General features: G+C 35.8%; 2 protein-coding genes across 3 annotated transcripts in view; both read left to right on the top strand.

Annotated features, from left to right (window-relative positions):
* Window positions 1-3418: 3418 nt before the first annotated feature.
* Window positions 3419-7924, top strand: LOC125260251. 2 transcript variants are annotated; one of them, XM_048178521.1, is made up of 7 exons: window positions 3419-3719; window positions 4251-4328; window positions 4769-4843; window positions 4927-5100; window positions 5219-5376; window positions 7282-7542; window positions 7654-7924. In XM_048178521.1, the coding sequence occupies exons 1-7, from the start codon at window positions 3687-3689 to the stop codon at window positions 7922-7924; spliced, it is 1050 nt and encodes a 349-aa protein (XP_048034478.1). In that variant the 5' UTR covers window positions 3419-3686. The 2 variants fall into 2 exon arrangements, with proteins under 2 accessions (XP_048034478.1, XP_048034477.1); XM_048178520.1 differs by having other exon boundaries at window positions 3420-3719; window positions 4251-4373.
* A 31-nt stretch (window positions 7925-7955) lies between these two features.
* Window positions 7956-16426, top strand: part of LOC125260250 (formin-H) — a 50665-nt gene continuing 42194 nt past the window's right edge. The window contains exons 1-2 of the mRNA XM_048178519.1: window positions 7956-8240; window positions 10815-10977. Coding sequence (XP_048034476.1) covers window positions 7956-8240; window positions 10815-10977 — 448 coding nt within the window. The remainder of the gene's footprint in view (window positions 8241-10814; window positions 10978-16426) is intronic.

The following is a 16426-nucleotide window of genomic DNA, read 5'->3' on the forward strand; positions in this document are numbered from 1 at the left end:
ATAATGCCAGCATGCTTTGAAATAGCACATTGACACAGTTTGCCACTGTAAGAAAAGAGGAAATTTAGCAAAACAGTATTATAGCGTGACAGTTTTAAAGCCACAGGTGAATCCCACCCCTAGGGCTCTCCCCTATAACAAGAAAAAAGTCCAGGTTTGGATTCAAGAGACAGCAGGAGGAAATCCCCATATTACAAGGAAGTTGTTTTGGAATATACGCATGAGTAGTTTTGGGGACATACCATGGAAGAGAAGAAATTCTCTCTGATCATCAGTGATTCAATAAGCCAGATCCCAGCACAATGACGTCTGATTTTAGACAGACTTGGAAGATTTTCATAACATAAAGCTTATTGTATCACTTCCTTACCAGGTACACAATCTGAGAATGATTTGAGGCATGGCATACTGTAATTAAACATTCTAGTGAAAAACCCTTTAGTCCCATGAGGAACAATTCAGAGAATATGTGACGTCATATTTTACAGCAGTTCTCAGAGGAAGGCTCTTGTCAAGACACTTTACAGAGGCTTGCTGTATAAAAGGCATTTACAAATTATAGTTACTAGACAATAAAAGGGAGCATACAGTCTGTATGTTAAATAATTGACGTATGCAAAAGATAGAAACACCATACAAAATACATGCATGTATGCAAACTTGACTACAGTGGCAAATCAAATAGGATGTGAACACTTCCTTTTTGTCAGTCTGTCACTGACGTTATTTTAAGCAAGTGTTAATTGACAGCTACATATGAATATGTTTGGGGTTTTTGGGGCATTGCTACATAAGAACACAAACTTTAAACTATGCTGAACTCTTAATGTGGTTAGGCTATTAAATGCTTGAAAGTGTATTCAGAGTTCAAATAGAACTTATTTGTGAAATTAAAATGATAATTGACTATATGCACGAAGAGTTCTTTAGAACTTCCACAATAATATAAGCCAGCTGGAAAATTTCCGGTGGGATGTCACTGGTGTGTTGAGCATCAATAGTGTAATACTTAGATTATAATCAGAATATAGTCAATTAAATAGTCAGGCATAGTATTCATTTTGTTATTCAAAGACGACAAATAAATAAATAATAATAATAATTATTATTAATATTATAAATATTTATTGTGCACTTTAGTTAGATTTATTGAATAAAATGTGAGTTTTCACAAGTGTGCCGAAATCAGTGATCTTGTGCTGCACTGACTGACAGCTGCTGTGATTACAAACGGTGCTCGCTTTCTGTGTCATTCATTCACAAGAAAAGTTATTGTTTTTCATGAGATTTTACTTCATACTTCACCTTGACAAAATGTATTTTTAAACCTATAGTTATTTTATAAAGTTAAATATTTATTTAAAAGCGAAAAAAAAAAAAAAACTATTAAAAAGCTACCGGAAATGGCTGATAAATGCACAAATAAATGCTACTCTGCTGGTTATAGTGGTAATTAATGTCTTTTTTTATTTTTAAATAAGAGTTTTCTTTCAAATGTTGGATTTCCTACATTTTGAATCGTTCGGTTTTTCAAATGGGGACAATCTCAGAAGGATGAACAAGTAATGTTTGTGGTCATCATCACATTAAAAATAACATTTGAAGTGCTGGAAAAAACGTGTGCATGTCTAATTACAGACACGGCATTTCTTAAATGGTCCCAATAGCTTCGTCTTTATTGCAATCAGTAAAACTGGTCTATTGGCAAATTAGGTAAATGTGATAACTGCATTAAAATATGAATACATTAAAAAGTCAACTACTGATGGTTTTGTGTCGATGCACAGCGAGTACAGAATGATCCATCTATCAAGCAGGTTTAAACGGTTAGTTCACTCAAAAATGAAAATAATGTCATTAATTAGGCTACTCACCCTCATGTCGTTCTACACCCGTAAGACTTTCGTTAATTAAGATATTTTTGATCAAATCCGATGGATCAGAGAGGCCTGCAGACAGCAATGACATTTCTTCTCTCAAGACCCATACTAAAAAAACATATTTAAATCAGTTCATGTGAGTTCAGCGGTTCTATCTTAATATTATAAAGCGACGAGAATATTTTTTGTGCGCCAAAAAAACCCCCAAAAACGGCTTTTTAACAATATCTAGCGATTACCGATTTCAAAACACTGCTTCAGAGCGTTATGAATCTTTTGAGTCGAATCAATGATTCGGATCGCGTATCAAACCGCCAAACTGCTGAAATCACGTGACTTTGCCGCTCCGATTCACAGATTTGATTCGTAAAGCTCCGAAGCTTCAAGAAGCAGTGTTTTGAAATCCGCCATCACTAGATATTGTTAAAAAGTCGTTATTTTGTTTTTTTTGGCGCACAAAAATATTCTCATCGCTTTATAATATTAATATTGAACCACTGTACTCACGTTAACGGATTTAAATATGTTTTTAGTACCTTTATGGATCTTGAGAGAGGAAATGTCATTGCTGTCTATGCAGGCCTCACTGAGCCATCGGATTTAATCAAAAATATCTTAATTTGTGTTTCGAAGATGAATGAAGGTCTTCTGGGTGTAGAACGACATGAGGGTGAGTAATTAATTACATTATTTTTATTTTTGGGTGAACTAACCCTTTCATGACAACCAGGAAGTAACCGTGCATATAGTCACATTCCCTCCAAATGATGGTGCCCATTTCATTGTTTGCCAAAATACATAAGTTATTAGTTATCTAAATGACAATGATCTAGGCAGATGTTTCCAAAGTACAGCGACAGATCCTATATCTGTTTGAATGGGGAAATACCAAAATCACTAGTTTAAATAAACAACAACAACATAACAACATTAATGAACAACATTAACATCATAAATGGTATAAACTGCTCACATCCCTCACATGATATGATCAGTAAGTCAATATGTTTTACATTATACTTTAACTCATCAAAATAGACTAATTTAAGCAATTTTTTATTAAATTATTATTATTATTATTTTTTTAAGTTATACGATTCAGCTCAGCTTTTTAAGTCAGTTAATATACATTGAAATGACTTGTACAACCAAGTTGATCATATTTAAAAATGTAGGTGACCATGAGTCACTAAACATTACACTTTATTTAAGCTTTAATATGATTTTACAGCTGCAATAACTGCTTTAATGTTTGTTGTGGGTAAGAAACACACCACTTGCATGATCACAACACTAATAAAGAACTATTTTGTACTTTATTTCAAGTTTAGTTGTCTTTTACAGCGCCATAGTGATTTGTGTTGGCTGTACTCCATCTAGCGGCTGAACCATTGCTTTACAACTTGTAAACAAATTTGGACATCCGTGTTTTATTTTACTTATGAAATTTGAGAGTACAACTAACGATATTCACAACTGCAGAGACAAAGACATAATATATAAGACATACATTTTGCTTTTTAAATGCCTCTCAACTGAGAGACAGACATTTTGGTGTGTCTCACAGAAAAATGAGAAGTCAGGTAAAGGGTGGAGGTGTATGACTTCATCTTTTTCTTTTTTTTATCTTCAGGTAAGCCGCATTTAAGGAAGTTGCCTAGTAATAAATACACATTCCATACAAGCAAGTTCTCTTTCACACAAACACACCCCTTTACAGATGTCTACAGTCCTCAGTCTAAGTTTGACAACACTTTATGGTTGATCTGACATAAGTCTTGGTCTCCTGAAGTCCAATGAAGAAACATGGATAATAAAAAGACGGTGCATTTTCCTCAGGTAAGTCTCATTTCTTAATGCTATTCAAGTAGTCAGTGAAAACTCTACAACTATACTGTGTTGTAAAAGTACAGATAATCATTAAACTGTTTATTTTTTTTTAATATTAATAAATAAACAAAAATAATAGCAAACCTCAAAAACACAGTTCACTTTGCTGTATTGTGAATTCATTAAAAACAAGCTGTGTTTTCTATTTCATTTACAGATTAATGCAATGCATTTGTTGTCCCACATTGATTGACAGCTGATGACATTAATCAAAAGAAGAATCATCCTCTGTCTCTATATAGTGTAATAAAAAGTTAAATTTTTACAAGAAGACCAAGCACGTGTCATAGGGGTATCAGGTGTCCGCAAAGTGCACTAGCATGAAATACAAGATTACAGTGACGGTTAATTGTGTGCCAAAAATATAAAACTTCCTCATTTCAACAGTCTGTCGTCAACGAGTTAAATGTTGCCAAACGATGACAGCATGTGCTTGTCTTAAGAATAATCACAGTTCTTGACTTAAACTTGTTTCTACAGCTCAGTAATGAAATGCAGCTGAATCTCATGGACATGGTGAAGTCGGGGAAACTGAGTATCGATGAAGCTGTAAATCAGGCAAGAAGTGGCACGATACAGATGCAGAGGAACTTAGACCTCGAGGTGCAGTATGGGATCTGTCTAATACTGACCCTCATGTTAAATGAAGATCTACAATGGGCCAGAAAAATCACAATGCAATAGAATGACAATGCAAAAAACATTCGAAATGGATCTTTTATTTAGTTTTGTTTTTAAAAAATATAAAATAACTTTGCAAAATGGGTAAGGCATTCAGAGTACACTCCGACTGAATTAGTAGCTCATTTGTCATAAGTACTTGGAAGTGGCTGGTTAGTCTAGGCACAGTTCTTGTTAAGGAAATGATTTGTTGTCTAACCAGTCTTTGTGGGACGGGCCCTAATTTTAAGTGCAGATCTCTATGGTGTAAAGTGACCTTTTGTACTCAGAAAGTATTCTTGATATTTTTGTTTTACATCGTCATGTTTCTGTTGTAGGAAGAACAGCCGTCACAGTATAACTTCAGTGTTCGCAAGTTCAACCGCTACATATGGCAGAAACGAGTGCTGCAGGTGTGAATCTACACACTGAAACACGTATTATTACATTTTAATGCACATGACAGACATAACAAATGCACGCTTCCATGCTTCAGATTGATTTCAGCACAAACCTAATGTGCAGCATCGAGAAAGGCATTGTGAAACGGCAGCTCCTGTTTTCTGATGTGAAAAACTGCCATGAAGCTACAGGTACCAGGTTCTCCATTTCGTTCAGAGGTCGGCCTGACTATGAACTGGAAGCGGCATCTTTAGAGGACAAGCAGAAGGTGAGAACATTAAACATGTATCAAAGATCATTAAACACGTATCAAATCTACCAGCTTTTTGAAACCATGCATCTGCATCTTTATTGATGTATTTAAAACCATGTAATCTCATCTTCAGATCATGCTGCTGGTAAATCAGATCATCTACAGTAACATATACAGCCCTCCTGTGAACGGCTCTGTTGAAAGGAAAACCTCACACTTATCTCCAGACAACCTCAAAGAGGGTCAGCTTTTACTCCAGAGAGGAGGACTGGCATCATTCAAATGGAAAAAGTATGAACATTTTTTGGACATTTCATGTTTTGCCTGCTTCTTGCAGACCAGTTGTAATTCTAGTTAGACTGGAACATACGTCACAGACATCTTATCCCTAACGTGATCAGCTTTAGGCCATGTTTGGTAACATTTTAGTGGTGTTTACTCAATAAGGCAGGCTCATACTTTTTGAACAAACCCCTAACCAAAAGTATTATGCTATGCCATTTTTTAAAGTAATATTAGATATAATTTTTTTGAAACATAGTTTTTTTGCCCTCTAAAACTAGCAAAAGAAAATCCCATAGGCTTCCATTGGATCATAAATAGCAACCAGAATATCAGCAACACCTAGCAATAAACTAGAATCGTACACTTTTCCTGATAAATTTACTCACCCCAATGTCATCCAAGATGTTCATGTCTTTCTTTCGTCGGTCGAAAAGAAATGAAGGTTTTTGAGGAAAACATTCCAGGATTTTTTTCCTTACAGTGGATTTCAATGGCTACCAACAGATTGAAGGTCAAAATTATAGTTTCAGTGCAGCTTCAAGGGCTTTAAACGATACCAGACGAGTAATAAGGGTCTTATCTAGCGAATCGATCGGTCATTTTCGAAAAAAATACAACCGTTTATGCTTTATAAACAAAATATCGCCTTGAACGTACTTTCCGCTTCCGCATTCTTCATAACGCTTACGCTGAATGTTCTACGCCTTCCCTATTCTACTTACGGAACGAACGCGGCGCCAGTTTCGTTTTTTTTTTCTTGAGCAGCAAATCATCTTATTAGAATAATTTCTGAAGGATCATGTGACACTGAAGACTGGAGTAATGATGCTGAAAATTCAGCTTTGATCACAGGAATAAATTATATTTTAAAATGTATTAAAATAGAAAACATTTATTTTAAATTCTAATAATATTTCACAATATTACAATTTTTACTGTATTTTTGATCAAATAAATGCAGTGATCATAAGTGACTTCTTTCAAAAACAAACAAACAAATAAACAATTATACAGACCCCAGACGTATATATATATATATAAGTGTCTATTTTTTTTATTCCCTTTGGCAAGGCAAGGCAAGGCAATTTTATTTGTATAGCACATTTCATACACAATGGTAATTCAAAGTGCTTTACATAAAGAAGAATAATAAAAAATAGAACATAAGGAATAGAAATAACAGTAAAAACAGAGAATTTTGCTATCTGGATGGTTGAGCTAGGAAGTCTTAGGGAGTTTTTTGTTGTTGTTGTTGTTGTCCTTTGAAGGATTTCAAGCCTTAACTAGGGCAAAGACTATAGATATAGAAAGACGGTTCACTCATATTACTTATGAATGGGAGAAACTGCAATGCGCAAAATGGCAGAATGAGTCCCGCCTTCTAAATAAAAGAGCCAATCGCTGATTGGTAAAGTCATTGCATCGCTGCAGCTGCCATTAGAAGCTCCAGATCCCATAGGAACCTGGAACTCCCTCTTAGGACTGCACATGCACATTGGCTCATCTAGCCTGAAAAATAAGCTTTTTTTATTGCTATTTGAGCATAAGAAACAACATTTATGGGACAGTTCATGTCAAATTTTGTTGCTGATTTGAAATATTTAATTTAATTGTGAGTTCGGCAATCAGTTTTTGCGATTTCAGGATTCCCCCATTCAGATAGATAGGACTTGGTCTTGGATGCCCAAAATAGTTGCCTGGAAATGTTGCAAATATGGCCGCCGAGTGGTTTAGAGTCATGGACTAGATGTTCACATGCTCTGACACATTCAATTCCCATTCTCATCACTTCCTGATCCTGTTCCCCAATTTTCTGTTGTACAATTAATAAAAAAAATGAAAAATAACAGAAAATGTATGTTTTTTTTTTTTAAAGATTACTAACAGTAAAGCTATGTTCTGCACTCTTAGATATGAAGCTCATCTTCAGACTGGTCAGCTGACCTTGTGGTCTGTTGCTCAGCAATCTGCCAGCAGTGATGCAGATGAGTTTGCTTCATCCAGCGAGACTATCTGGAATCTCTCCGACATTTACGACAGTGTGGGTGATAACAGGTGTGCTGGAGGTGATGGGACAGCTGTTATCATCCATCTCTCAGACGGTAAAGTCAGGGTGGAGTCCTTCTGCACCACCGACACCTTCATGCTGATCAACGACAAGAATGACTTCCTGTGAGTCAAGTGCTCTTTCTTAATCTTTACCTCGCAAAATAGTAGTCGAGAGTAAATGACTGTGACCGAAAGTTATCTCAACAACTCTCTTTTTTTATTTATCTTTGTCAGGTTCCGAATACCAAGAAGCGACCATATGACTTCAGAGGCAATAAAATATGAGCGAGACGCCTGGGTAAAAGCAATCAGACAAATATGTGTGGACTGGAAACGAAAGTCACAACATGAAAACTTCTACGAAGCCCCTGAAACTGCTCTCACTGACGATACAAAGTCAGAAAGTAAGACACAGAACAACCTCATGCCGCTCACACCTCCACCGGTGCCACCTTCAGCAAGACCACGCTTGCCCAAAACATCCCCAGCTGAGCCTGTAGTATAATCCAACAACACTAGAGCCAGAAATCGTTTCCATGAAAGCATCAGAACCGGAACCGAAGCCATCCCTGACAGCACAGTGCAGATCTGCGTTCAAGCCAGCCGAGTTGCCCTCAGCAGTGCCCGTGACCTCACCAGTGGCCACGTGCTCACCAACCTCTCTGACTTTACCGTTTTTACTGCCCCCACCATTGCCTGTGCCGTCAGCAGTGCCAGGCCCTGCACCGCCTGCCCCTTTGCCCCCTCCACTGCCCATGAAATCCAAGCAGCTTTCAGAGAGGACAAAAGCTTTTCACTGGGACCTAATGGCTCAGGATAAGGTATCTGCTCTTTTGTTCTGTTTTATCTGTGGGCAGGGCTCTAGATGTGGCAGATTTTTGGTCAGACCGGTGTTATTTTAGTGTAATTGAGATACTATTATAGTTTTTATTAATATTTTGAATAATTTTTTTAATTTTATATTTTGCATTTCATTTTAATTTTAGTCAAGATTTAGTAATTTTAGTAATTTCACTGTGTTTTTGTCATTTTTAATAGTTTTTGCTTTTTTAAAATGTCTATATATTGTATTCATTTTTATTTTATTTTTTTAGTTATTTTACTATATCAAGCTAAACTAAAAAGATGATAAATATTGCCTTGGCAACTAGTTGAAATAAAATACATAAGGTTAAGATTATTTAACTTTTATTTTATTGCAAGTAACGAGATGGCTTGTTTATGGTGTTAGTTTTAGTTTTAGTTAAAGGTGCTCTAAGTGATCCTGGGTGGAGTAACTTCCTGTTGATGTTCGAAGTGTTGTCAAACAAAACAGAGGCTAGCTAGACCCTCCCTCCTCCTCCTCCTCCTCCTCCCCCTCCCCTCCGTGCTTCCTGAACCAGTCATGAACGCGCATTTAAAATCATTCTTGTTGGTTATTGGCTGGAGCATGTTTATTATGATTCGTGGTCCAGGCTGCACCAGTTTGTTTTTATTGCCGTTCTCGGAGCTTGTGGCGACTACAGAGACCGCGTTTTTTACAGTGTGTTCAGGGGACAGGCAGCTAGCGGATAGTGAGGAGATGTTTGCTGTATGTGACAAAAAATGTTTTGGCCTAAAAACGCGTGACATCACTTACGCTTAGTCAGTTAGTAATAATGCTTAGTCAGACAAAATACTGTTTAAGCCATTAAGAATAAATGCATTTGTACAATATAAAAACTGCTGCAATTAAATTGTTAAGTTTATTCTAGTTCTGCACGATTTTGGATAAATTGAGAATTACAATTTCATTTCTTTTCAAATTGAGATTATGATTCTCCTACGATTCTGAACAGACAATTAAACAAAGGCCCTGTTTACACTAGTGCGTTTACGGTTATGCTTGTCGCTTACTCTACTTTGGCGTTTTCGACCCTCAAAAACTGAGACTTTCAAAAACGCTGCAGAGCCATCATATATCATCAAATATCATGTAATTTACTAGAGGTTCTGACAAAATGTTAATTGCTGCTGTCTATTTACTGTAAAAAATATTTGAATGAATGATTCAATGACTCACTCAGAAAGACTTGTTTCATTAGCGTATTTGAACAAATCTTTTGAATGAATGATTCAATGACAAATACATGTTTTCAACGGTCACTTATTGCCACCTACTGGTGTAACAATGTAATATATGCAATTGTTATTTGAAACACCAAGTTACATTCTACAGAGTCCTGCACTTGACATGCAGGAAGAAAAAAAAAAAAATATGCACACGATTTACTATTTCGTTGCCTCAATTTGCTAAATTGTGTATGATTTACTTTTTCCCCTGCATGTCATGTGCGGGGCTCCATAGCTTTCAAAAGGTGATTTGCTCTGTTTTTATCGCTACCGTAGACATCAGTGTTTATATCCGAAAAATAAACTTTTATCCCAGTTCTTTAACTTACAATCAATATATTGTGTCCTTGCTGAATAAATGTATTAATTTCTTTAACAAAAAATCTTACTGACCACAACTTTTGAACAGTAGTGTATGTATACTGTTCATAGTATGGACATTTCTGTTTTTTTTTATTTTTTAAAGTTATATTTATGGGCTTTTTGTGCCTTTATTTGGAGAGGACAGTAGAGAGGAGACAGGAAAGCATTGAGCAGAGAGAGGGGGGCAGGATCGGCAAAGGACCTCGAGACAGGAATCGAACTCGGGTCGCCATAAACGCATTTGCGCCATATGTCGGCGCACTAACCACTAGGCTATCGCCACCGACACCATTCACCTTTTGCATTTGGAAAATGTGCACTATACAAACAATATTCCCAGAATGCAATGCGCTTGCTTGACTTGACCTTCCATTTGTAGTGTTACAAATGAAACTTTCTCAATTAGACTTATCAAAATTATTTGATTGGCCCATCAATAGTATTTGTATGCAAAAATGAATATGTAAATTTAATGCAAATTTAACAGTATTGCTGGAGCAACGTGCAGTGAGATCACATGACAGCAGTTAAACATTTTAAACATTAAATGTTGCATAATGTGTTTTTTTTTCACATACCATTTTTAACAAAATTATGCTAGTGTTCCATTTTGAACAATCATAGTTTTATGTACAGGAGATGTTATGTTTTTCGTGAGACCTTAGTTTACTTATTTTTGGTGAAAGAAAGCCCCAACAGGGGCTTTTTTTAAAAAATGTTTGTGATGATGCTGTTTGCTTGTAAATTCAAACAAAATGAGTCAATCAACATTTCATATTGCAATCGCAGCATGACATCATTGAAATAGTTGTTGCGCTAAATCTGTTTCTTAATATGTGATCATTTTTACATCTGCTAAAGATCACTTGCATTCAAGGCAATGCCTTGATATGTAATAATATCTTATGAAATAATGGTGTTGACTGTTCCTTTCTTTGCAGATTGAGAAGTCAATGTGGTCTTGCAGGAACCCCAGGAAGATTGAAATTGACACCTCACGCTTGTACGAGCTGTTTGGAGTGAGAGAGACAGGCGGCTCCCGCGAAGCAGAGTCCACCAGTACTATGGAAATCATGCTGAATTCAAAGATCGCTCACAATTTCAGTAAGTATTGCAGAACCTCTCAGGCTATCAGATAATATCTTTAAATGAAAAGTACCCTTTCATTTTCATTATATATATTAGCAGAAAAACATACAGAAGAAAGTCATACAGGTTTGGGACGGCATGAGGGCGAGTAAATGATGGCAGATTTTAATTTTCATTTGGACTATTCCTAAAGTAAGAGGATCATGGCCTTATGTTGTTGCTCGAAGAGAAATGTCAGGCTGTGGCTCATTATAAATGGTGTATTTGTTGTAGAACTTGTGGAATCAGTCATGGTGGGTGGGTTATTGATCTCCGTGGGAGGATTAGAGCAGCAACAGAGAAGACCATTAAAAACCTCATGTGGATTGACTGTGAATAACAATAGATCTGAAAAAACAATTTACACACGTAGTTCTCAAGTAGTTTAGTCCTCAATAGATTTTATAGTTTGACAAAACACTATGAATTGAAAAGCAAGCTTTTTAGCAGACTGCTACGCTGATTACTTTAGAAGAGAGAATTGTTTCTTGATGTTTCTTATGCTCATGTGTTTATTAGAGGTGTTTGCAAAGGCAAACCTCAATGTAAGTATTGTTCATGCTCTTTTACAACCCAATTTGTGATTTGGACATGAATAACCATGTGACTTACTGAGGAGTGGTGTGCTATATATATAACCTTTCTCAGCAGTTTAATTTTTTTGCCTCACACTTAGAAGATATATATACAGGTGCTGGTCATATAATTAGAATATCGTGAAAAAGTTCATTTTTTTATTGTAAATTATTTTAAAAAATGAAACTTTCATTTATACTAGATTCCCTACATGTAAAGTAAAACATTTCAAAAGTTTTTTTTTTTTAAAAAGTGTTGATTAGAGCGTACAGCTAATGAAAGTCCAAAATCCAGTATCTCAAAATATTAGAATATTTACATTTGAGTTTCATTAAATGACCATCCCTACGGTATAAATTCCGGGTATCTCTTGTTCTTTGAAACCACACTAATGGGGAAGACTGCTGACTTGGCAATGGTCCAGGAGACAATCATTGACACCCTCCACAAAGAGCGTAAGTCACAGATGGTCATTACTGAATGTGGTGGCTGTTTACAGAGTGATGTATCAAAGCATATTAAATGCAAAGTTGACTAGAAGGAAGAAATTGGGTAGGCAAAGGTGCACAAGCAACAGGGATGACCACAAGCTTGAGAATACTGTCAAGTAAAGCCGATTCAGACACTTGGGAGAGCTTCACAATGAGTCAAATGAAGCCGGAGTCAGCGCATCAAGAGTCACCACACTCAGACATCTTCAGGAAAAGGACTACCAAGCCACTTCTGAAACAGAAACAACGTCAGAAGCATCTTACCTGGGCTAAGGAGAAAAAGAACTGGACAGTGAACAGTGGTCGAAAGTCTTCTTTTCAGATAAAAGTAACTTTTGCATTTCATGTTGAAATCATGGTCCCAGAGTCTGAAGGAAGACTGGAGAGGCACAGAATCCAAGCTGCTTGAAGTCTAGTGTGAAGTTTCTGAAGTCAGTAATGATTTGGGGGGCCGTGACGTCTGCTGGTGTTGGTCCATTGTGTTTTATCAAGTGCAAAGTCAATGCAGCCATCTTCCAGGAGATTTTGGAGCACTTTATGCTTCCATCTGCTGACAAGCTTTATGGAGATGCTGATTTCCTTTTCCAGCAGGACTTTAGCTCCTGCCCACAGTGCAAAAACCACTTCCAAGTGGTTTGCTGACCATGATATTACTGTGTTTTATTGGCCAGCCAACATGCCTGACCCCTGAATCTATGGGATATTTTCAAGAGAAAGATGAGAAACAGTCAATCCAACAATATAGAGATGATCTGAAGGCTCAATAGTGCCTCAGCAGTGCCACAGGCTGATCACTTCCATGCCACACTTCACTGATGCTGTAATTTGTGCTAGGAGCAAGTCATTTGCTGTAATATGTGCTGCCGACCAAGTATTGAGTGTACAAATGAACATACTTTAAAGAACTTGAACTTTTCTGTTTTGAAAATCCATTTTTTGATTGATCTTAGGAAATATTCTAATATTTTGAGATACTGGATTTTGGACTTTCATGAGCTGTACGCTCTAATCATCAAAATAAAAAAAAAAAAAAAACTTTTGAAATGTTTTACTTTACATGTAGGAAATCTAGAATATATGAAAGTTTAATTTTTAAAAATAATTTACAATAAAAAAATGAACTTTTTCACAATATTCTAATTATATGACCAGCACCTGTATATACACACATGCTCATTGACATGGAAACACATTGAGTCCAAAAGGCTGAGATCACATTGAAATTCTGACTTTCAAATGCTAATTAAACCTGGAAACAAACTTTAGCACTAGCATTTTGAAAAAAGTTAAACAAATAAATGTTATGATGTAAAATGAAGAAGAAATGTGTACGATTTTACTAAACTATTAAGAATGGTTTCTGTTATTAAGCTGAAATAAAATAATACAATAAATAAAATTAAATAAAATTAAATTAAACAATGTAAAAACTACAATTACAAATGTAAAAGTACTACAATAACTAAAACTGAAATAATAATAATGTTAAATAGAAATATAAAAAATAGTGCTGTCAAATCGATTAATCGAGATATTTATATTATTTATATTTATAAACTTTTATGTTAGATGATATTAATCGCGATTAATTTATTTGAGTGCAATAAAAAGCTAATAAAAATGACAAAAGCACAAAACAAAATAACTAAAACTTTAACTTGAAAATATAAAAAAAGGCAAATCAAAACATTAATGAATACTATAATAAAGCATAAATAATACTAAAATAACACTGGTACGGATTATTCAAATTTTGAGATTCACTTAAATTGTTACACTGATAATATAATTTGTAATGAAATGAATATTTTTAATTAGAAAAATGGAAAAATTTTCAGTAGTGCATTTTCTCAAACTTTTGGAATCTACTGTATGAGGCATTTAGCTTTCTATGAAAATAAAATTATGCATAGAACAAATGCTCAGGAACAATTTACATATTGACCACAAAAAAAAAAAGATCTAAACCTGATGGATTTCTCAGTTGACCATCTAAATAGCTCTGAAAGCTACAACTAGGTGGCAGTGTTGCATCAAACTGACAGATAGACTACTTGGAAATTGCAGAATAAAAAAGTTACTGCAACATTCCAGTGTCCTCCAACTGACACTAAAGCATGGAATATGTTGATTCATCACAATGGGTTTCAAGTGTTCTGCTGAAAATCCCTCTTTGTGATGCATTTCCCTGAAGCCAAGCTCTGTCTTGGATAATAAGGATGTTGATGTTCTCTTAAGCACGTCAGAGGTAGCACAAAGCATCTGTTATTTTTGACCACCTTGTTTATTTGGGTCTAAAACATTTGCTTGATTCTTGCTAGTGTTTGAGTCTTGAATAGCTTCAGAAGCTTACTCGGTAAAAAAAGAAGCACTAAAGATAAAAAAAGATTTTTTGCAAATCGAAGTAGGTCCTTGTGATCTCTGCTATTAATATGTAAAGCATCCCTAGAAAATGTTATAAAAACTCTTGAGGCCACATTTTGAGTTTGATTATTGGATTCTAATAGACAAGCACCATTTTATGTCTCTTTGAATGACCTAAAATGCACTTAAAACTAAATTGAGAATTGAAAAGGGCTTTGTGCAAGGTTCTGCACCAAAACAGGACATTTCCACATTTTCAACTTAGCTCTTCACAAAATGGGTAAATCAAGGCCTCATCTACTAAGAAAGAAAAGAGATTGGATTTCAAAAGCGAGCAAATCCCTGTAAATCTGAACCACAACAATAACACCAGCAGCAACCAAACGGCTGTGAGTTTCTCACACAGGTGCCTCAATTAGGGAAGCAGTATGAAAAATGCATGGCATCCTTACAAGCCTGTGTGTCAGCTATCTCTTCCTTTCCAAGTGTCCTCTTCCCCTGTCTCTGACAAGTTGCGGTGGTAGGCAATCAGGGCCCAGAGCAACCCCCAGGCAATTTATCTCTCAGCCAGTCTAACACGAAGGGGCAAAGGGCTACGGAGCTCGGCAAAATGATAATGCCTTCTCAGATGAATATTGCATGTTGATCAGTAATAACTCAGCCAGAAAACTCCCCCGACTTCATGAAAAAGGAAAGAGACTCGCGGGGTGATTGAGCTCGTAGGAGTTCTTGGATGATGGCAACTGTGATAGCGTGGAAAGAAATGCCCCATCATCACGTTTGTCCCGTTGTATAGTTTTTCACGCCTGTGACCTAACCGGGATTATGACATTCATTGTTTATGTACCTTTAAGTATCTCAGGGTTTCGCCGAAGCATTAGACGACACACCGACGGTTAGAAATGTGATGCCTTGGTTCGTTACTGTGTAGCTTTATTCCACAGAGAGACACTGTAGCAGAGCTTAAAGTTGCTTAAAGTCGCACGGATGGCTATGCGGTGAAAATACAGATGGAGGAATTATGGGATTGTGCATTTCACTCGTGTCTGGGTCTTATCATGAATCAGCTTTCCATCCGTAAGTAGTAGTTTCGGCTAAACTTTACCACCCCCCTCATGTGAATAAATAAACAAAACGACTACAAATCATAGCTCAGTGAGGTTTATTTGAATATAGAGTCCAGAATGGTTATGTTATACATATTATTATTAGAAAAGAGTGAGTTGCCTACAGAAGCAGTATTTTAAAAACATGGTTTGGGGTCAGTAAGATATTTAAAGTCTCTTTTGCTCACAAAGGCTGCATTTATTTGATCAAATTTACAGTAAAACAGTAATATTGTGAAAAACGATTACAATATAAAATCTAATATGCAGATTTAGTGCTCGAGATATGTTTCTTATTATCAGACAGTTTGCTTAATATTTTTGTGGAAACCGTGATACAGTTTTGTTTTCAGGATTCTTTGAAAAGAACAGCACTTATTTAAAAAAGAACAATGTAAAGTCTCTTTAATCAAGTTAATGCATCCTCAATAAAAGTATTATTTAATAAAAATATCACAGACCCCAAACTTTTGAACAGTAGTGTAAGCATATATGCATCAATGCAAGTGTAGGCATAATGCATTCAGTAGTAAATCTGTTATAACAACAATTCAATTCAATTCAATTCAATTCACATTTATTTGTATAGTGCTTTTCACAATACATATAATTTCAAAGCAGCTTTACAGAGAATGCATGTCAACATTACAATTCAAAGAATGCAGTTAGCAAATAATGTAATAATTTAGGCAATTAATTTACAATCACTGTTAGCAGTTTAACTGAAGGTAGAAGCAATGAGCTCCTGGAAAAATGAATTACATTAACAATAATTAGGATATAGAAATTGTGCAATGTGCATGTTGATCCAGATGATTGCGTCTTCTGAAATCCTCGCAGGAGTTGGCGCCGTCTCTTCACAGGTGTTGGTCATCTGAGGTCTTCTTA

The sequence above is a fragment of the Megalobrama amblycephala genome, linkage group LG24 (assembly GCF_018812025.1).
Source record: "Megalobrama amblycephala isolate DHTTF-2021 linkage group LG24, ASM1881202v1, whole genome shotgun sequence".
Taxonomy (NCBI): Eukaryota; Metazoa; Chordata; class Actinopteri; order Cypriniformes; family Xenocyprididae; genus Megalobrama; species Megalobrama amblycephala.

Excerpts from the sequence above, each read along its gene's own strand:
- LOC125260251 (XM_048178520.1), top strand. The coding sequence starts at position 3,687 with ATGGATAATAAAAAGACGGTGCATTTTCCTCAG. Across the intron at positions 4,374-4,768 it reads AGAGGAACTTAGACCTCGAG|GAAGAACAGCCGTCACAGTA; the intron begins GTGCAGTATGGG and ends TTTCTGTTGTAG. Across the intron at positions 5,377-7,281 it reads GCATCATTCAAATGGAAAAA|ATATGAAGCTCATCTTCAGA; the intron begins GTATGAACATTT and ends CTGCACTCTTAG.